The sequence below is a fragment of the Chlorocebus sabaeus genome, chromosome 27 (assembly GCF_047675955.1).
Source record: "Chlorocebus sabaeus isolate Y175 chromosome 27, mChlSab1.0.hap1, whole genome shotgun sequence".
NCBI classification, from domain to species: Eukaryota; Metazoa; Chordata; class Mammalia; order Primates; family Cercopithecidae; genus Chlorocebus; species Chlorocebus sabaeus.
Genome location: NC_132930.1, coordinates 44,747,222 through 44,773,618, shown reverse-complemented (window position 1 = coordinate 44,773,618; position 26,397 = coordinate 44,747,222). Strand labels below are relative to the sequence as shown.

Genomic DNA, 26,397 nt, shown 5'->3' with positions numbered 1-26,397 from the left:
GCCTTCAGTGATCCTCCTGCCTTGGTCTCCCAAAATGCTAGGATTACAGGTGTGACCCACCCCACCTGGCCACATTTGCTGTTTTTAGATATAATGTGATATTAAAGTCCAGAAATATGTAGTTGTTAATTTAAAAGATGAAGAGCTAGATGGGAAATCAGTAGTTCTTCCATTTTCTGGCTTCATCTTCTGGTTTATTTTCATTTTTTCTTTGTGAGATTGTCTGGAATCTCTGGCTCCCCTGTGATGGGTCTTATATTTCATGATCACATGTCATATTGGGAAAGATGTTCTGAGATGGAGCGGGAACTGAGAACAGTTAGAAGCAGCCGGGGCTGGGTGCGCTGGCTCACGCCTGTCATCCCAGCACTTTGGGAGGCCGAGGCGGGTGGATCGCCTGAGCTCAGGAGTTCAAGACTAGCCTGGGCAACACAGCAAAACTCCACCTCTACAAGAAATACAAAAATTTGCCAGGTGTGGTGGTGTGCAGCTGTGTGTGGTCCCAGCTACTTGGGAGGCTGAGGTGGGAGGATCACTTGAACCCAGGAGGTGGAGGTTGCCATAAGCCAAGATGGCACCACTGCACTCCAGCCTGGGAGACCGGGCGAGACTCCGTCTCAAACAAAAACCTGCTGGGCGTGGTGGCTCACACCTGTAATCCCAGCACTTTGGGAGGCCAAGGTGGGCGGATCACCTAAGGTCAGGAGTTTGAGACCAGCCTGGCCACCATGGTGAAACCCCGTCTCTACTAAAACCAAAAAATTAGCTGGACGTGGTGTTGGGTGCTTGTAGTCCCATCTACTTGGGAGGCTGAGGCAGGAGAATCGCTTGAACCCAGAAGGCGGAGGTTGCATTGAGTCGAGATCAAGCCACTGCACTCCAGCCTGCATAACAAGACCGAGACTCCATCTCAAAAAACAAAACAACACAAAACAAGACCACAAAACCAAAACAAAAGAAGCAGCTGGAAGAGTAGCAGTGGTCCTGTGACTGTCGTGGACTCTTCTCTAGTGCTGCTGCAGTACCCTCCCACCTGCTGCGGACCAAACTGCATGTCCCTGACATGCCAGCTGGGTGGAGCGGAGGGATGCCAGTTTCAGATGAAGAGTTCTCATGACTGCTCAGCATTTTCTACCATTTTCAACCATCAAATGATCGATTCGTTTCTGTGTTGTCTTCTTCCAATATAGTTTATTACTTATTCATTCATTCATCCTCTTTCTCCCTCTCTCATCTTCTCTCCTTATCTCTTGCTGTCCCCTGGCTTGTGATCTGCTCCTGCCTTTGGCAGGAAAATGGTTGTGGCAAACTAGCCTGGGTTAAGGTATTTATGAGGCCCTTCTGTTATAATCATAACTGATCATTCACAAATGTTGGTTAAGGTAAGAAAATTTTAAAAAGATATACATTACATGTGCTTTAAATATGTTAAGTTTAAATGAATGATTTAAATGTTGGAATTACAGGTGTGAGCTGGAGTGCAGTAGTGCGATCTCAGCTTACTGCAAGCTCCGCCTCCCAGATTCAGACCCTTCTCCTGCCTCAGCCTCTCAAGTAGCTGGGACTACAGGCACGCACCACCCTGCCCAGCTAATGTTTTGTATTTTTAGTAGAGACAGGGTTTTCACCATGTTGCCCAGGCTGGTTTCAAACTCCTGGGCTCAGGCAGTCCACACGCCCCGGCCTCCCAAAGTGTTAGGATTACAGGCGTGAGCCATCGCTCCTGGCCTGTGCTTTTCAAAAGATTCTCGTCCTTGTTTCAAGGGAGAGCTGTGCAGCTATCAGACTGATTGCATTTCATTTGCAGCAAGTGCTAAAAGAGCATTTGAAAAGGTGAGCCCCAGGTCCTGGGAAACAGATCCCATCTGTGCAGATGTCAGCTGCCTTCACCCACTGCCCAGCTTGCAAGCAGCCGGCTTGCTAAAGGGGTCTAACCGGATAAGCACCATTTCTGCTGCTCCCCCACCCTTCTTCAGCATAGCATATTGCACCTAAACATAGGGGTATCTCAGATCTTCACGGCTCAGGAGAAAAAAGAGCAAGCTAGGCTCCTTTTGGGGCTATGATGCAGTACATACAATTCTAGATCAAGGCATTTTCTGGACATATTTTCATTTGGTAAACAGCCTGAGGTTATATCATGTTTCAAGGGGTAGCAGGGAGCAACTTAATTCATTGGTATTTTAGGACCAGAGCTTATGTAAACGTGATACCTTTTTATGCCAGCAGATTATAGCGAAGTTTCCTTTTATTGTGGTAAAATACCCATAACATAACATTTACCATTTTAACCATTTTAAGTGTACAGTTCAATACACTTAAAATGACAGTTAAGTATCATGAAGTACATTCATAATATTGTGGAGCCATCACCACCATCCAGCTCCCTATTTTATCTCAAATGGAAACTCTGTCCTCCTTACACACTAACTTCCCATTCTCCCTTCACCCCCTACCTCCTGCCCCTGGCATCCACCGTCTCTAGGACACGGTGAAGTTTTTTGTTTGTTTTTTTGAGACAGGGTCTCATTCTGTTGCTCAGACTGGAGTGCAGTGGCATGATCACAGCTCACTGCAGCCTTGACTCCCAGGCTCAAGCGATCCTCTTACCTCAGCCTCCCTAGTAGCTGGGACTACAGAGGTACACTATCACACCTGGCTAATTTTTGTATTTTTTTTGTGGAGACGGGGTTTTGCCATGTTTCCCAGGCTAGTCTTGAACTTCTGGGCTTAAGTGATCCTCCGACCTCACCCTCCTGAGTAGCGGGTACTACAGATGTGAGCCACCACACTCGAAACAGTGAAGTTTTGATACCAGGCGTTACCATCTTCCCATCTATGCATTTCGCCCTTTCTCAGGTACTTTCACAGCAACCTTGTTATCTCTGTTTGACAGATGATATTATGAGGCTCTTTGAGATTATGTGACAAAGTTGGCTTTTTTACCAGTTGCAGAGTTGGGGCTAAAGCCCATGATTTAAAACAAGAAAATCATTCGTTTTCCCGTGGCGTAAGATGTGACCCTTTGGTGGATGTGAGCCATCTTGTTTGCCTTTTCCACCCGTCTTTCAGGAACCTCGGAGTTTTGGCTCCTGTATAATCCCAGTGGCATCTTTGTTTTCAATTCACTTTATGGCTGGATTCCACTCTATCCTGTTTCCGCCCCTGGTGGGCCGCCTCGCCTTCCATCTGGATGCCTGCCTGCTGGTGGAAAAGGGAGCGGAGATGACATGGCCCCACAGGGCTTTCATTCTTTGTCATGCATAAGTAAAAGGAGAGAAACTTGAAGAAAATATGTGAGACAATCTTCCCAGTGTTTACTCAAGCGCTGTGTGGAATGCAGACTTAACAGTGATCACAACGGATTGGCGTGTAATTTGGATAAAGACTTGCATTTTGCCAAGAAGAGTGTGTACTCAGAATTCTTAGTGTTAGGATTGAAACCATTTTTTCAGCATAAACTATAACATTTTATTATCCTCAGTTTCCCTCAGCAGCATGGATTCCTTCCTGCAGAGGAGCAGCGACACAGGAAGTTTAGATTATGGCACGAATGCCGTAGAGTGCTGCTAAAATACTCACGTCGGTGAGAAAAGGGTTTCGTCAATATGTGATAGAATTGGAACTTGAGCCCTGATTTTCTTATTTCAGATTGGCTGTTACTCTTAACAGATTGTAATCCCTTTTAGCAGAAAAACAGAATCTGGAGGTGTCACTGTATATTTAAAATTAAAGTCAGAAAGGGATTTCAAATGCTAGGTGTATATATTTCTCAGCTAAGATCAGCTCTTGTCATTTATTGGTGTTTTCCTGGAAAGGACTAAGCAACAGATCGGGGCAGGGGTAGGGAAGAAGGTGGGGAGCAGCAGACAGAGGGTGGAGTGCCTGCCACGCAGCAGGTGAGGCAAGCGGCAGCGGAAAGCGTGAAGGTGCTGGGTCTGCCTTGGGCGGGGAGGGGAGTCTTCCTTAGAAATGACGCCTCTGCTTGTGTTGTGTGATATGGGAGCAAAAGGTCTGGACCTGTGCAGTCTTGGTTGTTCGGGTTGTTGGTTCCTTCCTTACGTCTTGTCCGCTCGGCCCCCGCGGGGTAGGTGCTGAGGCTGCAGGAGCGCCGCGCTGTTGTGCCACAGCTTCCAGGTCAGCAGACTGACTTCTGTGGATGAGCATGTCCAGCCCCGGGCAGGGTCTTTAATCTCTTGAGTCTCGGTGTCCTCCTCTGTGAAATCACAGTTGACATGCTGACATCTGAGTGTTATTTTCTGAACGAGAGAAAATGTGTATCAAGCATCCCAGGACAGTGGCTGACACCTTGTAGGCGAGTGGTCAGTACAGGTTGAGCATCCTGAATCTGGAAATTTGAAATGGTCCAATGAACATATCCTTTGAGCATCATGTCAGTGCTAAAAAAAAGTTTTAGATTTTGGAGCATTCTGGATTTTGGATTTTTGGATTTGGGATGCTTAAGCAGTAAGTACATAATGCAAATATTCCAAAATCCCCCCTTCCCCCCAAAAAAATCAAAATCAGAAACATTTCTGGTCCCAAGCGTTTTGGAAAAGAGATCCTCAACCTGTAGTAATAACAGTAATAATTATTACTATATTTATAACATATCATTTTACAAACAATTATTTATTTACTTGAGATAGCATCTCACTCTGTCACCCAGGCTGGAGTGCAATGGCATGATCATGGCTCACTACAGCCTCAACCTCCCGGATTTGAGCAATCCTCCCACCTCAGCCTCCCTAGCAGCTGGGACTATAGGTGTGCACCGTCATGCCTGGCTAATTTTTGTATTTTTTTTTGTAAAGATGGGATTTTTGCCATGTTGCCCAGGCTGGTCTTGAACTCCTGGCTTCAAGCAATCCTCCTACCATGGCTATTATTATTATTATTGGAAAGATAATTCTCTGTGAATTCTTTTTTGTTTAAAGAATTTGCTTTTCCTTAAAGTAGCAAAGACAGATATCAATGGGCTTTCCTTTCTAAAAGATGGGAATTAAAGTTACGGCCAGTACTATAAGCCCACAAGCCTAGGTTATATTACCGTGCTGTTGTGTAAGTACTAGTTTTCTCTAATGCCAGATGGAGACCTTACAGCAGAAATTTACAATACCTGAAGGTAGATAAGATTTTCTGAACTAACAGGTTTGGGAGGTTTTACTTAAGTATTAATTTGAGGGAGAAATATTTTAGTGAATTTGAGAGTTACCTAGTCACTGGCACAGTGCCGGTTCTGTCTTATTTCTAGGGCACAGCAGGGGTGAAGATCAGTCCTTCTCTAAGGAAGGTAGTTTCTCATACTTCTTTTTAAGTGTCAAAAGATGCCATGGTAGTTAGAATTTGGACCCTTGTTTTCTTTTTTTTCGAGACGGAGTCTTGCTCTGTTACCCAGGCTGGAGTGCAGCGCAGCAATGTTGACTCACTGCAACCTCCACCTCCCAGGTTCAAGCAATTCTCTTGCCTCAGCCTCCTGAGTAGCTGGGATTACAGGAGCCCTGCCACCACGCCCAGCTAATTTTTGTATTTTTAGTAGAGACAGGATTTCATCATGTTGGCCAGGCTGGTCTCGAACTCTTGACCTCGTGATCTGCCCACCTAGGTCTCCCAAAGTGCTGGGATTACAGGCGTGAGCCACCGCGCCCGGCCCAAGGATCCTTGTTGCCGTAGCTTGTGTTTTGTGAGTGGCAGCCCAGGAAACAGTGGGGCCAGATGCAAGCCGTGTTAGGGGCATGTGCACGAACTGAGTCTCTCCTGATAGTGGAGGAGAGTTGAGTGACTCCACAGTGGTGTGTGGGGCTGCCACTCAATTGTACATTTGAGGGACTTGCTCTGCCCAGAGATTCACATGTCCTTTATCCTTTGAGAAGACACAGGGTAGGCTGCCAATGGAATTTTGGAAGAGGTAAAGTTGGCTTTGTTGTCTGTGGACCTGTAACTTTATAAGAATGCTGGAATTGGACTCTCAGAGCTGGGGTGGGCCCTGGAGGTTGTTCTGACACGATACCCTTGTTTTAGGTGAGGGAATGGGGACGTGGAGTCTTGGCAAGGTTGCAGAGGTGCAGGAACAAGCCGGCCTTGGATGTGAGTGGCTGTGCGCCTGCGTCTTCCTCCCTTCGCCAGACTCTCTTACTTCCTGCCTGGCTTCTGCTTCCCCGTGGCCCCTGTGGGAAACCTGCCTTCCCTGCTGTGTACTTTTTAGAATTCTGTTAATTGTGCTTTCAGTGAGTTCTTATATATTGGAAAGTATTGGAAAGACTTGATCCTCTGAAAGCAGTGGCGGTGACAGTTTGCTCATCTTTTCGCCCCTTCTCCTGTTTGACTTTAACAAGCCTGATGTGTCTGAAACCCCTGTGGTCGATTTCAAGGATAAGTGGTATTTGAGAGTGGAGCGACTCTTTAGCAGTATTATTTTCTGAGGGGGTATTATTTCAAAATGAAAGTGGTTTTATTTTTTAAAATGATTTTAAAAATGTCATCCTAGGCAGAAAAGGCAAGCGTTCCAGATTGCATATAGAAATTCCTAGAAAGAGCAACCACTAGGAGCACTCTTGGTGAAGGACCTTCTGCCTTTGTGCGTATGTAAGCACAGACGCTCACCTCTTATGTAGAGAGGTCATAGTACACCTGTGTTCTTTCATTCAGCAGTATCTCTTAGAGGTTAATAAAGTCAATGGCCATACACATGCGCTGGCCTTTTAAATGTCTATCTGGATGTAGCAGTACATCTAAGCATTCTTCTCTTGAACATTTAGATTGTTTTTAGATTTTACTAAACAAACTTTTTTTTTTTAAGGGCTTTTTTTTAATGTGATGTTTCTTTTTTTTTTAATACTTTAAGTTCTAGGGTACATGTGCACAATGTGCAGGTTTGTTACATATGTATACTTGTGCCATGTTGGTGTGCTGCACCCATCAACTCGTCAGCACCCATCAACTCGTCATTTACATCGGGTATAACTCCCAATGCCATCCCTCTCCCCCTCCCCTTCCCCATAATAGGCCCCGGTGTGTGATGTTCCCCTTCCCGAGTCCAAATGATCTCATTGTTCAGTTCCCACCTATGAGTGAGAACATACGGTGTTTGGTTTTCTGTTCTTGTGATAGTTTGCTGAGAATGATGGTTTCCAGCTGCATCCATGTCCCTACAAAGGACACAAACTCATCCTTTTTTATGGCTGCATAGTATTCCATGGTGTATACGTGCCACATTTTCTTAATCCAGTCACTGATGGACATTTGGGTTGATTCCAAGTCTTTGCTATTGTGAATAGTGCTGCAATAAACATACGTGTGCGTGTGTCTTTATAGCAGCATGATTTATAATCCTTTGGGTATATACCCAGTAATGGGATGGCTGGGTCATATGGTATTTCTAGTTCTAGATCCTTGAGGAATCACCATACTGTTTTCTACAATGGTTGAACCAGTTTACAATCCCACCAACAGTGTAAAAGTGTTCCTATTTCTCCACATCCTCCCCAGCACCTGTTGTTTCCTGACTTTTTAATGATTGCCATTCTAACTGGTGTGAGATGGTATCTCATTGTGGTTTTGATTTGCATTTCTCTGATGGCCAGTGATGACGAGCATTTTTTCATGTATCTGTTGGCCAACAAACTTCTATTGAACATCCTTATGTGGTTTTTTTCTCATGTGACCAATTGACTCTTTTGACATACGTTTCTAGAAGTGGAGTTATCGGATCTACTCAAAAGGCTGTGCCAAGTACATGACCCCCAATAGGGTTTGAAAGTGTCTACTCAGAACCCCATCGATTCAGAGAGTAAGTTCCTTGGGGCACTGAGGAAAGGAGTCTGACCTGTACTAGTTCACAAACGTTTGTTTGATTCAGCTATTTGTCATGCTTTTCCAGGACATGAGTGGTTTGATTGTTTGCCCATGCTAAAAGGAAGTTGGAATACGTGGCGTCTCAGGAATAAAAGATACTCAGTGAATCAAGCAGCTCTTTTCCAAAAGCAGCCAGCAGAGATTTTAACTTGGACGTGGACTCCTGTACAGACCTTGCCTGGTGCTGGGCCCCATGTGTCAGGTTCTGTTGCCTCTGTAGGAAGATATGAAGGACCTGGAGATGGTCCAGCCTAACGCCACACTATGATGACAGTTTGGGAAGCCAGCCTTCTGATAGGAGTGCAAAGGAATTGGAGTTCTTTAGCCTCGGGAACAAGGACTGGGAGCGGGAGGGAGGTAACTGTCTGTAAGTCCCTGAAGAAATGTTGTGCAGATGGTCTGGAGTGAGTTCTCTTCTTCATCTGGTGAGAGGAAGGAGTGGGTTGAGTCTGCAGTGGGTGATTAGTCATTCACAAAGGACTTCTTGGCTTCAGAGATGAGTTACATGGAAAGCGATGGAGTTGCACTTTCTGGAGAGTTTACGTTAAAAAAACACAACAGCCCCATACTTTCAATAGAACCTTGTTCTACTTGGAACTGTAACTGAGTAGATTTCAATTTGGGGCCTCTGCTCTGTTCCATTCCTTGTGACATACCTCTTCCCAGCTTGTTTACAGAATCTAGGTAGTGGGAAATTGTTGCATGCTGTTCATACGAAAAAGGGGGAGAGAGAGAATATGAATATTAAAAAGGTCTCTAACAGACAGACCTGGTGTTTGAAAACTCCAGCAGGCAGTTACTAGTGTCTGAGCAGATTTAGATTCTGAGCCGCAACGTCTGTATCTGTAAAATATAGTGTGATAGAATGCGTTGCCTGAAGGATTCCTGCATGGATAGATTGACGTTCCTGTGGCCATTGCAGAAGTGTCTAGCACAGTGCTGGGCAGATCGCAGATGCTGGGCGAATGCTGGCTTTCCTGCCATTCAGCCGCCTCTGTTGGCAGAAGAACCAGTGAGAGACACACCAACAAGTCCTGTAGATGGTCTTAGGAGGGAGAGGCCGGAGTGGTTCAGAGCCGTCAGGAACATTTAAGAAAAGAGGGGACCCGAGCAGAGTCCTAAAGGCCAGGTGGGATGTAGGTTGTCCCGAGGCATGGAGTGAGCCCCCAGCTTGTCCATATTCTAAGGCTGTGGCTTCACAACCAGAGAGTGTTTCAGTCTCTGAGTTTGTTAAAAAATTGTGATGGGCCAGGCACGGTGGCTCACGCCTGTAATCCCGGTACTTTGGGAGACTGAGGCAGACAGATCACGAGGTCAGGAGTTCAAGACCATCCTGGCTAACACTGTGAAACCCCGTCTCTACTAAAAATACAAAACTTAGTCGGGCGTGGTGGCGGGCGCCTGTAGTCCCAGCTACTCGGGAGGCTGAGGCAGGAGAATGGTGTGAACCCGGGAGGTGGAGCTTGCAGTGAGCCGAGATCGTGCCACTGCACTCCAGCCTGGGTGACAGAGCGAGACTCCAACTCAAAAAAAAAAAGAAAAAAAAAAGAAAAAAAAGTGACATGATTGGGTTTTAATAAGGAGTAGATTCCGTCTCTGGAGAATAACTTCTACTTTGTTTTAGAGAGTGGCTCCCAGGTGACTTTTTTTTTTTTTTGAAGTTTTCCTAGCACACAGTAGGGATATAGTGAGAATGTGGGCAGGCCTCACTCATGCACTCAGCCAGTGTGGCTCACCAGCTCACTCTGTGATGAGTGCTGGGTGCACCTGAGCATCTGTGTCCCAGGAGCCCACCGCCTGTGGCAGGGCCATGGAGTCCCAGAGTCTGCGTCTGAGGCCTGCGAGGGTTGGTGTGTGTGGAGTGTGTGGGGATAAAGGGGAATGCAGACACTGTCTCAGACCTCTGGGGCAGCTGCATCTGAACAGGCCCAGTCCTACGTGGGGGAAGGGGAATTCCGTGTCGTGGACACTCCAGTGAGACTGCTGCGCACGCTGAACCCGGAGATTTGGTGTGAACCGGACGGCATGTGGCCGGGGCTGGGGCATGAATGCACGCAGGAAAGTAAGAGAGACACATCAGGACCGGCCTTACAAGCCTCTTCGTAGGACGAGGTTCTCTTTTGCCGAAGACTTTACAAAGGAAAGAGGAAAAGACTGGCCACGTTCATTAATTGGAAATCCAGAAGTTCCTTCTGTCACGCTAATTTCTGTGTCGCTTTTCCTTTCTTCCTCAGCCTCCTGACAGTGGGCCTCCACCATTGCCAACGTCCTCCCTCCCAGAAGGTTATTATGAGGAAGCTGTGCCGCTGAGCCCCGGAAAAGCTCCGGAATACATCACATCAAGTGAGTGGCCAGCCCTGCCCAGCACGCTGCCTTTGTGATTGGCAGGACTGTTGCAGAGCCTGTCCCCTTTCTGGGTAGGAAGGGGAACAGGGCATTATAAACCACCATGGGCCAAGTACTTTTTGAACCCAGAGATTGTCAGTACAGGAAAGGTTTTGAGAAGGACACAGAGACTAAGGAAGGACACTCACATACAAGCCTCTGTTCCAATTGCTGTCTTCCTTGTGACTCAAAGGTAGTGAACGCTTATTGCTCTGGCAACAGGCATCATCTTTGCAGAAGAGAAATGGCAATTTGTGGTATATTTTTTGGTGTGTGCTACAGCCCCCACTTCCTTAGTCTTTGACCTTCTTGGGCTGCACCCATCCTGCCACAATTAGAGCAGTTTCCACCAGGCTGGCTATCGGGCTGGAAATAATTGGGTACAACACAAACAGGCATCTTGGTCATAGACTTTTGGTTTTTTCTTTTTTTGGGGTACAGATTCTATTAGATGATTTTTGCCTAAGCCCTGGTTCTCCTGGCCCCTGTTAGTGGCCTGTTGGTAGCACTCAGAAGTACCTGTTTGTTAGTACCCAGCTTCAAGTTCAGATGAAGCGTGACGTGCTGATGTTGAATCTCCGGAATTCATTTTTGAATTGGTGGCTCCGTGTCTCCTTTCAGTATCTGTCAGGCAGGGAGCTACCATCTCATAAGAAAGTTGAATACCTGAATGTATGTCAACTTTCGGAATCCAGCTTGCCTTTTAAAAACGAAAGGTAGGTAAGTGGAAAGTGACAGACTGATTGTACTCAGGAGGCTTCTGTGCGTGGTCTCCAGCCTTATCTGTCTCCCAAGGGAAATGCTCTCCTTTTCCCCAACGTTGTTATACTGTTACCCGCCACATAGAAACTTTGCATTTCAGATCTTTCTCTCCTCGGCAGTCTACGAGCGCAGCTATTCCACCAAAGCAGGATCTGTCTTGATGACTGGAAGGAGGTTGTTACAGGAGATTCCCCCGTTGGCATGCTTCTCTGAGTGTGGAGAAGGGCTGTGGAGAAGCCAGGCCAGCTGGACTGCGTGCGCCTGAGAGCGCCGGCTGCTCCTCCTCGCCTGTCTCCTTAGCTTCTGGAGCAGTCGAGGCATAGACTGGGCCGAGCGTCAATACATAGTTATTGTGCTCTGCATGAGAAGAGGGATAGTTCTGATAAGGCGGTCATGGATTTTTCGGTTTTGAGAATAATTTATCAACTCTTTAAGAAGACAGTAGCTTAATGAGAAAACAAATTAAATGTCTTGATACAACTCAGAACTTCACTGGGTTCCTTTCTTTGTAATGGCAGTGAGTAAAGACAAGTATGTTTTCTTCTTGAGGGTATTTTCTAGCATTTGGAACGTTTGTCTCTGGCCCTCCCCCTGCAGGGTACTTTCAAGGCTGGAAACAGGGATTGTTTGATTTTGGGGGCTGTTGGTCATTTTCATTCTGAGGAGCTGCACGTAGCTGGCGGATCACGGCCCCTTCAGGGGTGCTGTTCCTCAGCCGCTGAGTCCGGAAGAAGAGGGGACCGGGGAACTCAGGCCTGGGGAATGAGGAGACAGCAGTGATGGCGCACAGTGGCTTCTCCAATCACACGTCTGCCGTGGGACGCTCAGTTGATGGCCCCAGGACACAGCCGCCCCTCCCTTGCAGAGCAACAGCCAGGGGTTGACTTGTCAGCTCAGTTCAGGATCGTACGGCCCTCGGTTAGATATGAACTTTGAGATGGTTTTGTCGAACCTATGTGGGTTGTGGTCTCATCGGAGAAGCCAATCCGTTTCAAATGTCACGGAGGGAGGAGTGTATTGAAGGAAAGAGGCCGTGTGCAGCTGTGAGAACTTCTTCCTTGGAAGAAGCACAGGCAGTTTCTGCTGTGTCTGGTCAGGCTGGCAGCTGGGAAGAAAGCTGGATGAGGATTGGGGAAGAGGAGGGACAGACAGACGGGAGCCTGCGTCTCTCCTGATGGCACGGGTGACTGGCAACAGCCCACGTGAGCTGCAGCAGTCCCTGTCCCCGTGCCAACCTGCAGAATCTGGGGCCACTGCTTCCCTCTGCCCTCCACATCATTCCCAGATTTCTCTCAGGGCCACCCTAGCCCAGAATCATCTAAGAAAGGGAATTTTGGGAAGTGTGATTCCAGCCTTGCTAGGTTGATACAGTAGAAAACCACCACAGTTTATCTTTGGTCAGCTTGGTACCCATGCATACCTCTTTTAGCCACATTGAATTTCCAAGTAGAGACGAGCAGCGCATGCTTGAGCCTAACATAATTCACCATCACCCAGGTGACAGAAAATCCCCAACTCCCCACAGAGGAGACAGAGCCCCTTTGTCCAACATTTGGATGACATCCATTCTCTTCTAGAGCCTGTAAACCAGATTCCAAGATATTAATACAAGGTTGACTCCTGTTAGCGCTTCTTATGTGAGATGGTAGGGGCCTGGGAGAAGGAGGAAGAATAATTCATTTCTGTGTACACAGTTATATTCTTATGAAAACAAGGAAGAAAAGCCTAGAACAGGTTAAGTCTCCACACCTGGTCAGTGTTCATGGCTAGAATTGACCACTTCCTTCTACTGCCCCTTTCATATTCCCGCTGCCCTCAGCAAACCTCTTGGTTGGTCATGGTTTTTTTCTTGGTGGGTGATCTGACTTCCTTTCCTGAAAGGTCTGGACCTTCAGTAGCACTTCTGTATTGGATGGTCATGACTTTTCATTAACTTTAATCAGAGGGTGTGAGAACACAGAGGGGGCACTCAGGGGGTCTTCCAGGTCCCATGCATGTTCTTCCTTACTCCCACGGTGGGGTAATCCCACTGTGGGGTAACGGCTCCTCACGGTTGGGGTCCGTCACCTCAGCCACTGCCGGAGTCGCTTCTTTGCCTGTTGCTGACATGAGGAGCCCAGTGTGGCCAGGTAGCAGCTTCTGCTTCCAGTTTAATGGAACCATTGCCCTGTCTTGCCCTTAGACCAGTGCAGTCCAGCATTTTAGGGAAGGAAAGCAAACATTTTGTTAGTGGGTCACTGGGGGTGATAGGGAGAGGAGGCTCCTCGCGTTTCACCCCTCGATTCTTGGGCTGTGAATCTGGGCTGTGGGAGAAACAGTACCACCAAGTCAAAACCTATAGTGCCAGAAGATACTCTGAAGTCTGTTGCCCCCAAGCCCACAAGGTGTCACCAATTGGTTGGCACTCTAACTGGATATTAAAAATATATGTATTTTGACCTATTGGGCAAGCGACTTCAGGGTGCTGGAGACTGTGGCAAGATCAGTCAGTTTCCTGAGTACAGAGCCATTGTCGTGTACTTCGTTTGCTGTAAATGAGTTCCCTGGTCAGAAGCAATGGTGTGGGGATCCCATCGTGGAGAACAGGACATTCCCTAAGGCCCTGTGGACCCAGAAGGCAAATTTATTTTAATGATCTCTTCATGATGGCAGTGGACCAGTGATAACAACCTGCCATGAGGTGCCAGCCGATATCCCAGGGATGGTGTCAGGGCATGAGGGTGAGGTGGGGAGGTTGATGTTGGCATCTGCTGTTGGCAGGGAGGATACTCGGAAGTCCCTGGAGTCGGATTAATTTCCAGGAGTGAAGTCCATGTTGCTGAGTTCATGCATAACCTCTATTCCTGCCATCATGTCCACATGGACATGAGCCCATTTGGATAAGAAGACTGGGGAATGAGGCTGACCGATGTAGAAACAGTGGGTGGTGGTATTTACCCGAGTATGGAGAATGAGGCTGACCGATGTAGATACAGTGGGTGATGGTATTCACCTGAGTATGGAGAATGAGGCTGACTGATGTAGAAACAGTGGGTGATGGTATTCACCTGAGTATGGAGAATGAGGCTGACCGATGTAGATACAGTAGGTGGTGGTATTTACCCGAGTATGGAGAATGAGGCTGACTGATGTAGAAACAGTGGGTGGTGGTATTTACCCGAGTATGGGGAATGAGGCTGACTGATGTAGAAACAGTGGGTGGTGGTATTTACCCGAGTATGGGGAATGAGGCTGACTGATGTAGAAACAGTGGGTGATGGTATTTACCCGAGTATGGGGAATGAGGCTGACCGATGTAGATACAGTGGGTGGTGGTATTTACCTGAGTATCAAGATCCTCTTCTGCTGAGGTCTGTTTACATCATGTGCCCATTTGTGAAGGTCTGTTGACAGCATCTTCTGCAGACCAATTGTTTGTTACCTGTTTTTTAGTCATGTTTCTCTCCATTGTCAGTCATCCAACTAAACCATTGGGCAGCGTTCGTGAATGGTTGTTGAGGGAGGAGGCAGCTCTCAGGACTAAGGGCTCCTTGCTCGCTGGCGTCTTCTGGCGTGGATGGAGCCTGCTCTCACACACCGGCTTTGATTTGAGGCTGGAGTGCCCCTTCATGGGTCAGACAGCCTGTGGGCCATGCAGGGCGGCTTAGGTTTCCTCTTCTCTTGGTGCCCCATGGTGAAGCCTGACGTCTCTGCCAGGGCTTCGCTAGCCGAAAGTAGTTCCTCAGAACTAAGGTGGTTCTCTGTAAAGGATGGTGTAGCCGTGCTCCAAACGCCCAGAGGTCCACACTCACCTCCGCTGGGTGAGCCTGCCAGAGTGTCCATTACCAGCCTGCGGAGCGGTTAGGGTTCATCAGAAAGGCAGAACCATTACAATGTGGATAGAAGACTTATTCTAGATGAGCCTTGCACACTTGCAGAAGCTGTTGAAGTCTGTGGGTGACTGTGGCCTGAGCACCTGGTAGGACCCACCCTCTGGAAGGAAAGCTGGCCGTGAAGCACAGGAGGTCAAGGGTAAATGGAAACCCATGGGTCAAACTGCAACTCATCTATGAGTTCCTCCAGACTCAGTGACACGAGTGACCCACACAAGATGCAGGTACCCTTGGCTCTGGAGTTGTCCAAATCACCGAAGCAGGAGAGCCTGCAGCAAGCAGCGGGGGGACCTGAGCCCATGGCTGCCCCACACCAGCAGGGTGTGCAGCGTACCAGAGCTTCCGCAGGGCCTGGCGCCCTGTGCTGGCCTCAGAGATGGGCCTACTTGTTTCCTTCTTTCCTCCCAGGTCCCTCACAGCTTCTCTTGAGGCCAACCCTACCCCAGACCATACAGAGCAATGGAAGTGGCGTTCCAGTTAGCTACGCTGACATAGCATAAACTCACTACAACACTCGTTGGGTGTTTTGGTTTCAGATGTAGATTTCAGTTTTATTTTCAGCTTTCTGATTCCTCTGTTTTGCCCTCTTCCCTCTCCCTCCTCCAGGGGGATTGGTTGAAATGGCATGTCTGATGTTTTGGGGTGTGTGTGTGTGTGTGTGTGTGTGTGTATGTGTGTGAAATACATTGTGTAATGCCGCTGGTTTTTGGAGATGAGCACCCACTTCCTCAGGCCCCGATGTTGGATGGGCATGTGCACAAGTACGTGACACCTGCTTCTGGAGTTTTGGGTTCACAGGGAGCTATCCTGTGTCCCTCATTTTATCCTCACAATAACTCTCAGAGAGACAAGATTATCTTAAAGACACTGAGTTTCATATAAGTTAAATGACTTACTCTATTCCTCTAGAGTGAGATCTTGGACTTAGACTGGCCATTATCAAACATAAGTCAGATCTCTGCTCTATTCACAGCCTTCTCGTGGCTTCCCATCCCACTCAAAAGTTAAAGCCAGAGTTCTTCTAAGGGCTTCTCTCCTCATCCCTTTACCTACCACCCCTGCTCACTGCCCTCCACCGCCAACCCCAGCCCCTTTTATACCGTCCCAGCAGCATGAAAGAGCAGAACATCTGTAATGCAGAAGGATAGTCATTGTTCAAAACTTCGTGGCCCTTAAATAGCTCTTGTATTTTGATCCTGTAAGAATCTCAAGTAGAAAAGTGTTTAATGATATTGCCAAAGTGAGGATGTGGGATGGAGAACTTTTCTCTGCACTCCAAATGCCTTACCTTCCACAGAGTTGTGTGGGGCAGCTGGAAGGATCGAGGGGAAAGCCCTCTGTGAGTCTGAAAACGCTAGACACAGCTGCCAAGCACCGCCATCGTTCTCACGAAACGACATTGAGACCTGATGGAGCAGCTCCAGAAAGGAGCCGGACTTCAGCGTTGTGTTATTTGGACACATCCCTACTCTCCCATAGCCCGTTTGTCCTCTCTTTCCCCCTCACCCAAGTGTGAGAACAAAGAGGGCCAAGGCTTTTGTCTGCTTTGCATCTGGCAGGTAATATGTGCTCAATAAACACTTACTGATAGATGAAGGGCTGTGCTTTTTCCACTCCTTTCCTTTGTTCTGTTGATTTTTCTATGCTGAATTTCAATTCAAGTTTTTTTTTTTTTTTTTTTTTTTTAATTGTGAAACATCTAATATTGTGCTTGCTCAGCCTTGTGCCCAGAACTAGAACTCCAAGAGAAATGAGGGCCACAGCTCCTGCCCCAGAGGAGCCGTGTTTTCTGCCAGCCTCTCTCCGCTGCCTCTGAAAAGTGAGGTCAGAAACCAAGACAGAGGCCTGATGGGTCTCCTGCTTATGGCCTCAGCAAAACCAGTGCATTGAAACGAAAAGGCAGGGTCTCCATCCAGTCCCCTTGAGAACACCTGCTCATCACTTAACCTTTGTCTGTGGTTCGTGTGCCTTTTAAAGATAAATTCTTATGTAATTTGGGTGGAGAGAAGGCATGGCCCCTTAGAAAGCCGTGACACCCTAACCGCCTTCTCAGGGCACCGTTCCTGGCACTGATGTGCAGTGTGTATGGGATTGCCATTGCTTTTATGCAGGTTTTTTCTGGAATGAACATTTTATAGTTAAAAATAGTAGTTTACTGGAGTGTTCCTTAATTTCATCAGCACGACACTATGATAGCAATTCCTGCCCATGAAGCTAGTTTCTGGTGAAGAGTGTGGTGGTGCATTTGAGGTGTGAAGTTGACTAGATTAGGAGGACCTAGGGAACTGGTGAAGCATTATTTTTGGGTGGATCTGTGAGGTGTTTCCAGGGATCACTGGCGTGTGGGTCTGAGTGGCCCACACGGGGAAGACCAACCTCAGTGTGGACAGCACCGTCTGATAGGCTGGAGGCCCAGAGAGGACAGACACAGGAAAGCCGATGGGCCTCTCTTTTCCCTGAGCTGGGAGACATCTTTCTCCCTTGGACGTCAGAACTTCAGGCGTCCCGGCCTTGGGACCCCAGGACTTATACCAGCACCGCTGCCCTCCCCCACTTCCCCTCCTCCTGGATTCTCAGACCTTCATCTCAGACTGAGAGTTTCACCATCTGCCTCCCTGATGCTGAGGTTTTTGGACTCGGACTGAGCCATGCTACGAGCATCCTAGGGTCTCCAGCTGGTAGACGTCTTGTTATGGGATTTCTCAGTCTCTGTAATTACGTGAGCCATGCCCCCTAATAAATCACCTGCCTGCCTTCCTTCCTTCCTTCCTTCCTTCCTTCCTTCCTTCCTTCCCTCCCTCCCTCCCTCCCTCCCTCCCTCCCTCCCTCCCTCCCTTCTCTCCCTCGCTCCTTCCACCCACTCACCCATCACCTGTCCATCCATTCATAGATCCATCCATCTATCCACCTGAGCATCTGTCTATCCATCCATCTGTCTAATCTATCTATCTATCTCCTATGGCTTCTATTTCCCTGGAGAGTCCTGACTGCTTTCAACAGAGTTCACACGCTTCTGTTGTTGGCCCTTTGGTCTGCTGCCTTACTCTACACGAAGTGTAGACATCTGAATGGGATGGACCTGATGGTGTCTAATCAATGTCCCCTCTGAGTACCCCTGAAATAAGACCTTCCTGTTCATCTCTGTGAATACCTGTACCACTTACTACAAGACTAGAAGGCAATCAGGAATTCTTTTCCCTGCTCCCCATTTCTGAGTTTTTCATAATTTTTCACAAAGCGTTCATTACCTCTTAATGTAATCCAAAACCCCAGTCCCCCAGACGGTGAACTTCTCAAAGTCCTAGACTACAGCTCTGGCTGGTGGAGCTACCAAGCGATATCCTGAGTGAGAATCTCTTCTCTTGATTGGGTCATCGCTAAGCATACTTTCTGGAGAGTTCTCTTGATTGGGTCCTCGCTAAGCATACTTTCCAGAGAGTTCTCTTGACTGGTTCATCGCTAAGCATAGTTTCCGGAGAGTTCATTATCCTTTAGGCTCGGTGACTTCTGGCTGTTCCTTGTTTGCTGCTAAGTTGGCTGGTTTTTCTAAAAATCGGTCTGTTGTTTCTACACTTTTAGAAGAAGGCAAGACAATGAACTTAATTGTCTTTTTCATAGCTGTAGACCTCAACTCATTCCCAAGGATGAAAGGGCTGCTAGAACATAGTTTACTTTTTCCATTTAAAATCAGAAGGCCTGGGTTCACGTTTCAGTCCTGTCATTCACCAAGCCTGTGATCCTGGATGACTCTTGCAGTCTTTGAGCATTATTCTTCCTTTTCTCGGAGTAAGACTAATGTCTTATGTGCCCATCTCCAAGTGGCTGGGAGGTCCAGTGAGATGGTGGATGTGAGAAACCTTTGTAAATTTGGAGCAGGCCTGACTTTTCATGGCTTTATCCTGGCACCTGCTATGTAAATAGAGATCATTTTTAAAAAGTGCCTGGCATAGAGTAGAGCTCACAACATATTTGTCGAATGAGTGAAATAAAAGGTAGTTTTCCCATTTATAACTAATTGACTCATTAAATCTTTACTTCATTATTTACTGAACTTGATGTTCCAGCAAGTGGCCGAGCCCTGAGGGCTGTGTGGTCCTCCACGCCACGATGAGAATCTTTCTGAAATAAAGCTAGGATGATGTCCATGGCCCCTCCAGAACCCCTCAGTTTACGTTGGATCGTAGCACAGCACGCGATCTGCGGTCTGGCCTCTGCCCGTCTTCTCATTTCATGTTCCATCGTTTCCTTCCACATACCCTTGTTCTAGCCATGCTCGCTGTTTTAAAAACCCTGTTGTTGTAAAATCCATTTACCAGAAAGTGTATAAAATATGAGTATATGGTCAATGATTTATCATAAAGAAGCCATGTGTGTAACCACCATACACGTCAGGGGTAGAACCCCGTCAGCCCCAGAAGCCCCCTGCCCCTTCCTAGCACAGCCAAGGGTAACCATGGTAACCATGGACTTTGCTCTGTGGCCTCGCTCACGTCCTGTCCAGAAGCTGAGAGGGACCCACTGTGCCTTGGCAGCATCTAATGCTTGTCAGTGCCTTTGCTCATTGCGTTTCTCCTCAGACCTTTTCCTCTGGTTGGCAACAGCTTGTCTTGAGGCCTGGCTCTAAAGTGACATCTTCTCTGCCTGTGCCCCTGCGTGTGCTGCCCCTCGTTCCCGGCTCCATGACAGCTTGCATTTTGCCCTAGACTGTAAAGATCTTGCCCCTCCACCCCCATCCAGCAGAGCTTTGGCAGCAGGGGGAGCGTTTTTCCCCCGGGCCCCCAGTATCCACTTGACATGTGGGACTTGAATGAAAATTGAAATGTGAGTAGCCACCTGTGGCTGCCGTGTGAAGCGGGGGTGCTGGGTGGGTGTAGGTGCTGATGGGTGTGTGGGGTGAGTTGGAGGGGGATGTGGAGCCAGTGAGAACGACCCACCTGTGGGCGGAGGGGTGATGTGAAGCAGGGGGAGAATCGGGGAAGAGACCTGTGACCCAGACCAGGACGTTCTGTTTGCCTCCAACCTTTGAGTCAGCCCTCACTGCGTCCCTCATGGCCTCTGAGCTGCTCCTGTCTCTTACCTCGTCCCTTCTTCAGCCCATTCCTATTGCTGTTGCCAAAGTTACCTCTTCAGTCTCCTTAGTTTTTGCTTAAAATCCTTCCTGGACTTAAAAAAAAAAAGAGTCTTGTTCTGTTGCCCAGGCTGGAGTGCAGTGGCAGGATCCAGCTCACTGCAACCTCGGACTCCTGGGCTCAGATGATCCTCCTGCCTCAGCCTCTTGAGTAGCTGGGACCACAGGCGGGCCCTGCCATGCCCGGCCAGCTTTTTACTCTTTATAGAGATGGAGTCTCGCTATGTTGCCCAGGCTTGGTCTTGAAATCCTGGGCTCAAGCAATCCGCCCGCCTTGGCCTCCTAAAGTGCTGGGATTACAGGTGTGAGCCACCACACCTGGCCTCCTGGATGACTTTTCATTGTGGAAAATTCAATTTAAACCTTAAATCTTTCCATTCCTCCCTGTTCGTATTGAATCTTTGCAAGGAAATTATAAAACAAACATGATTACTGAGTACAACTTAAACTCCAGTTTCCAGCAAGTAAAGATATGTGTTCTCTTCTGTGTAGACTCTGCCCTTTTTGGCACTTGTGCTGCATTGCACAGCCAGCCGCATTGGCCATTGTTTTCCTTATCTCTCATTCATTTATCATTTAGGTGTTCATCCCTGAAGTATGTTTTGAAAAAGAAACGTGTTCCAGATGATTCTGGGGCCTGAGGGGAATTCAGAGATGAATCGGATCCTGTCTCAGGGAGCTTATCACCCAGCACAGCTGAAAGTAACGAGAGGAAAGACGGTCGCTGGTATTTAGGAAGCACTTTTACTATGCCATTCACCCTACCGAGGGCTTTGCCAGTATATTTTAAATACATTTAACAGTGCTTCCTTCTACAGTTACTTGGGTACTTGCCCTGTACTTTGTTAGGTGCTGGGGAGATCACCTCCAACGAGATGGTCTCCTTTTCTTCAGGAGGCTTACAGCCTGCAGTGGGGGTCAGTGTTGAGGTGTGCTGCCATCTGCTCTGTGGTGGGCCATGTGGAGACTCAGACTCGGGGCTTCCACAGCAGAAGCTCGTCAGTCCTGGAGTCTAGGTTAGACCGCCAGCACGGTTCGGTTCTGGTGAGGCCTCTTCCTGGCTTTTAGATGGCTAAATTCTCACTGTGTCCTCACATGGTGGGGACAGAGGTCTCTCTCTCTTCTTATAAGACCACCAGACCTGTGGGATTAGGACCCCACCCTTAAGACCTCATTTAACTTTAGTAACCTCCTAAAAGCCCTATCTCTACATACAGTCATTGAGGTTAGAGCTGCAACACTTGAATTTCCGGGGGGACACAGGTCAGTCCATAGCACCCAGCTTTGGTGATTCAGGGAGGGTTTGCTGGAGGAGGTATCAGGAAGTTAAACCCCGAAAGATGAGAGCACTTACCAGGCAAGGGCAGGAGGGCAAGTGGATGGACAGGAAGCTTGCTAGGGGGCGTGGCACATGCAGAGACCCTGAGGTGACGGAGGGGCGATATGTTTGGGAAACTGTCAGTCACAGCAGTATACATGCCAGTGTGTCACGGAGTGAGATGGGCATCATTAGAAGGACAGGCGTACATTTCTGTGAAAGTTCCCAGGATGCCCCAGAAGGGAGAGGTGGCCGTTGGTGGCATCTTGAGTGTCAGAGATGTTGTGCGTGTGGGGATGCCAGCAGGGAGAGGCAGATTGCAGCCTCAGGAGGACTGTGACATAAAGGTATGGACGCAGGAGGGCAAGGGACGTCCATGGGCAAGAGTTCCGTGTGGCGGAACACACTGCAGAATGAGGATGGCGCTCGTCCGGCAAGAATGTGGGGAGGAGTCTGTCAAGCCAGTGTCGCGTCAGCGTAGGGTCCGGTCCATATGAAACAGTCTAGAAACAGTTTTTATAAACACAGAATTTGTAGGCACTTCAACTTTTCGTTGAGTTTCCACTGCCCAAGTCTTAGCATTGTGGTTTTGTTATTACTGTTTTATCCCTTAAGGAGCAGAAGTCCCTTTTTCATTCAGTTACTTGGTGATTAAAAACATGATGCTGTGCTCTTGAGCCCAGGGGTAAACTTCAAGGTAAAAAAGTCCTTTTACCAGTGTATGTTTATTTTTTACAGATTATGATTCTGATGCGATGAGCAGCTCTTATGAATCGTATGATGAAGAGGAGGAGGATGGGAAGGGGAAGAAAACCCGGCACCAGTGGCCCTCCGAGGAGGCCTCCATGGACCTGGTCAAGGACGCCAAAATCTGCGCCTTCTTGTTGCGGAAGAAGCGGTTCGGCCAGTGGACCAAGTTGCTCTGCGTCATCAAAGACACCAAGCTGCTGGTAAGACATTTGGAATCACTTGCATTTTTGTAAGATTGCTACACTCAAAAGCCATGGAGTTTATATCCAGTCACCATTAACATCAACTGTGCAGGAAGGGCAGCACTCAGACCTCAGCCAGGTACCCTGAGCTCGCCGCAGTCCCACGCCGGGGGCTCCCACGCCGGGGGCCCCCACGCACTGTCAGGGAGCACCCACCCATGTTGTGTGTTCAAGGTTGCTGGTTTCCCAGCTCCAAAAGCAGCCAGCAGACAAAATCATTCCCATTCCCGGGCAGTGCCTGTGGTTTGCGTCTGTGGAAATGCACAAGATTTTAACTTGCCAGGAGTTGCAAGATGGATTTTCTCATTTGTAATGAGTCAGTGGATTCCTCAAAGCCAGCTCATAGAAGTGGGACGGGGAGCAGCCAGAAAGGAAATTCTTTTGGAAAGCTTGGGGCCAATTCTTTTTTTTTTAATCTGAGAGGCAGAACAGGAAGACAAGTAAGGAACAGAGAAGCAGGGAAGGGGAGAACCTGGACCTTGCTGTGGGGTTATTCTAGTGGAGGTCCCAGCAGGGAGGCTGCAGCCCAGGAGGACGCTGTGTGGCATCCCTCCCTCCTCCCTCCTCCCCACTCCCTCTCCACCTTGCCTTTTTGCCTCCTGCCTTTTTTTAGAAACCGTGGTTGGTTATTGGAATTATGAACTTTAAGAGTATGTTTTTGCCTTTTGTTCTTCCTTCAGATTAACCTTGGGGGAAACTTTGCTCAAGATTATATCATTAATTAGAAAACGAGAATTTATGTTTCTGTAGAGCACTCTAGTGGAACAGATAGTCCTTTTTTTTTTTTTTTTTTTTTTTTTTGGTAAATCCAGGCTTCGTCTTCAAATTGTGGGAATCTTTTTTTTTTTTTTTTTTAAACTAGGTTCCTAGGATATTATATATTTTTTAATGTTTTTGTTCAGTTTTTTAAACAGAGTACATATTTTTTCCACAAGTGTGGCCTGAATTTCTCCCAGATTTAGAATGTGCCAAAAATGATGCCATAGGGAATATTAAAAAATGAGAAAAAGAAGATTAATGTGGTCCTTATTTACAGTCTGATATAATGGCTACAAGATGTGGATATATTATATAAATGTTTTAGAAATGCATAATCAACTTTCATTTAAAAGAGAAGCTTCCAAATCCAGTGAGGGAAGCTTCGTGCTTGTGCGTAGGGATTAACGGTTTGGGGTTCTGAGTCCCTGGTCCCTCTCCCCTGCCTTCCTCTCCCTCATACCCTGACTTCTTCCCCCATCCCCTGCTTTGTCTTCTATTTGGGCTCCTACCAGCTTTCCCCTTCAAAACCAGGATGATAATACCTACGACTTAGAGTAGTTGTGAATATTTGAGAAGAAATTAGTGGACAAGCAGGTTAAAGCACTGTCTTTGGTCAAATGCAGAATCAAAGTTGTTTTTATGATGAAGCTTTTTTCCTTTCAAAAGTGACCTGTCATTCAGGGCCCAGATGACCCCCATCGGCATAAAAAATAATGAACAGTGATAAAAGCAAATGCTTTCCAAGTTTAAACAGCACAGAAAAGAAAAAGCCGTGTTCTTCCCCTAAACGTTCCCAGTCTGTCTTCCCACAAGTTACCGCCATTAACAGCTTTTTTTGTATCTCCTTCTGGAACTTGTTCCTTCTGTGCTCAGGTAGCTCTGGGGTGGGTACTGTGATGTACCCAGATTCCCGCTTCAGGACTGAAGGTCTCATTTCCTTGGCAGGACTGGTGAACCCACCTCGGGGACTGTCTGCATTGAAGAGGGGCCTAGAGACCAAGGCCAAGCTCCCTCCCCAGGGGTCTGCATTCAGTGTGTGTGTGTGGGAGGTACAGACCCAGACTCACTGGGCAGCTCTGATGGGGCCTTCCAGCCCCAGAGCTGTCATGGTGGTATCCATCCCTGAGGCCACTCAAACTGGGCATCTTTGCCCACCCCACTCCTCCCTCTCCTTGCTCCTGGTGTTGTCTTCAGGACGCCGGTTCATGAACCTCCTGCATGCTGCTGTCTGCTGTAGAGGCGGCTTCCCAGGAAATCCAGCCTGCTGGGACTGCCAGATTGCAGCTTGTCCTATTGCTTATAGCATATCTCTTGTGAGACGTTTAACTTAAGGAGGAATATGTTATAAAGTTCCCTTTCTGAAATAAGTGTTCGAGATGGTGGGCATGCTAATTACCCTAATCTGATCGCTAAACATTTTATGTATCAAAACGTCTCTCTGTACCCCATGGATACGTGCAGTTATTATGTGTCGATTACAAAGGTTTACACAATTCAAAATAAAAAAATAAAATTCCCTTTCCGATTCCTTCCATTGTACGATTAGTTGCCTTTCACCTTTCTTTTTATATGTACTCAAAATGCAAAAAATCTGAGGTTAGTTGAGGTATTTTTTTCTTCCTTTTCAGATCAGTTGAGTTTTTAAAAAGGAGATATATTTCTTATCTGTGTACTTCAAAGTACTGGATTTAGAACAGCAAAAGAGGAAGGCCAGGCACTGTGGCTCACCTGTAATCCCAGCACTTTGGGATGCTGAGGCAGGCGGATCATGAGGTTAGAAGTTTGAGACCAGCCTGGCCAATCTGCTGAAACCCTGTCTCTACTAAAAATACAAAAATTAGCCAGGTGTGGTGGCGCACGCCTGTAGTCCCAGTTACTCAGGAAGCTGAGGCAGGATAATTGCTTGAACCCCGGAGGCGGAGGTTGCAGTGAGCCAAGATTGTGCCACTGAACTCCAGTCTGGGCAACATAGTGAGACTCCGTCTCAACAAACAAACAAAAAAACAAAACACACACACACACGAAACAAACCAGGAAAGGACTCTAGAAATCCCTTCTGAAAATAGCTGTCTATTCATCATTCCTTCCTTCATCAGTGAATGTTTAGAGTCAAGATGCAGGCTCTGCACGTGCACAGTTGGGGCTGGAGTCCTGGTCTGTCGCTTTTCAGGTTGCCTGACTCTTCAGGCAGGTGACTTAACCAGCTGCACCCGGTTTCATAATCTGCAGAATGAGCCACCGTGCCGACTGAGGTGCTTGAAATGCCTCATATGATGTTGAAACTCAGCACTTGGTAGCAGATGTTATTGTTGCTGATGATTTAATAAAATAATAATAACAATAACTGCAAAACACGTTTTGCAAATGAGGAAACAGAAGTTTAAGAAACTCCCTGGGCCAGGCATGGTGGCTCACACCTGTAATCCCAGCACTTTGGGAGGCTGAGGCAGGTGGGTGGATCACGAGGTCAGGAGATCGAGACCATTCTGGCTAACACGGTGAAACCCTGTTTCTACTAAAAATACAAAAAATTAGCCGGGCATGGTGGCGTCGCCTGTAGTCCCAGCTACTCGGGAGGCTGAGGCAGGAGAATGGTGTGAACCCAGGAGGCGGAGCTTGCAGTGAGCCGAGATTGTGCCACTGCACTCCAGGACCCAGATCTGCCCTCTTGGACTGTTAGGAGGTATGCTTTGGCCCCAAGTAGTACAGGTAAACAAACGGGGGTAGGGAAAGCTTTGGGCAAGGATTTGATTTTCAGTTTTACAGATAAAGATTAAGCAAGACCCATTTAAGTCTCAGTTCTAATCTTACCAATCAAAATCTTTAGAGTGAATGTCCGTTGTGTAGATAGATCAGCTTTGTATACTATGTATTGATGTTATCCTCTTACTAAAATAATTTAAGTCTTTCAGAAAGAAGATGAGATAGGCAGATACCAAGCAATATCAGTTATTAAATAAAGTACCCGAATGATTACATTATCTCTCATTAGGGCTGTGGAGTTGCAACAAATCTAATAGTATATTTTATATATTATTCACATAAATATAAATGTATTCTACATATACATTTAAATAAACATGTTAAATATAGATTTATGTGTGCATGTTGGGTGTTTTGTTTTGTTTTGTTTTGTTTGTTTGAGACAGTCTCTCTCTGTCACCCAGGCTGGAGTGCAGTGGTGCCATTATGGCTCACTACAGCCTCAGGCTCCCAGGCTCAAGGGATCCTCCTGCCTCAGCCTCTCAAGCAGCTGGGAGTACAGGACCGCGCCACCATGCCTGGCTGATTTTTTGTGGTTTTGGTATAGATGGGGTTTCTTCATGT

The 26,397-nt window shown here is 47.4% G+C and overlaps 1 protein-coding gene across 5 annotated transcripts in view; it reads left to right on the top strand.

Annotated features, from left to right (window-relative positions):
• AFAP1 (actin filament associated protein 1) overlaps positions 1 to 26,397 on the top strand; it is a 187,692-nt gene that overhangs the window by 76,706 nt on the left and 84,589 nt on the right. For all 5 annotated transcript variants that reach the window (XM_008018005.3, XM_008018009.3, XM_073012530.1 and 2 more), the window contains exons 4-5: positions 10,089 to 10,197; positions 22,058 to 22,269. In XM_008018005.3, the coding sequence (XP_008016196.2) occupies positions 10,089 to 10,197; positions 22,058 to 22,269 (321 nt within the window). The remainder of the gene's footprint in view (positions 1 to 10,088; positions 10,198 to 22,057; positions 22,270 to 26,397) is intronic.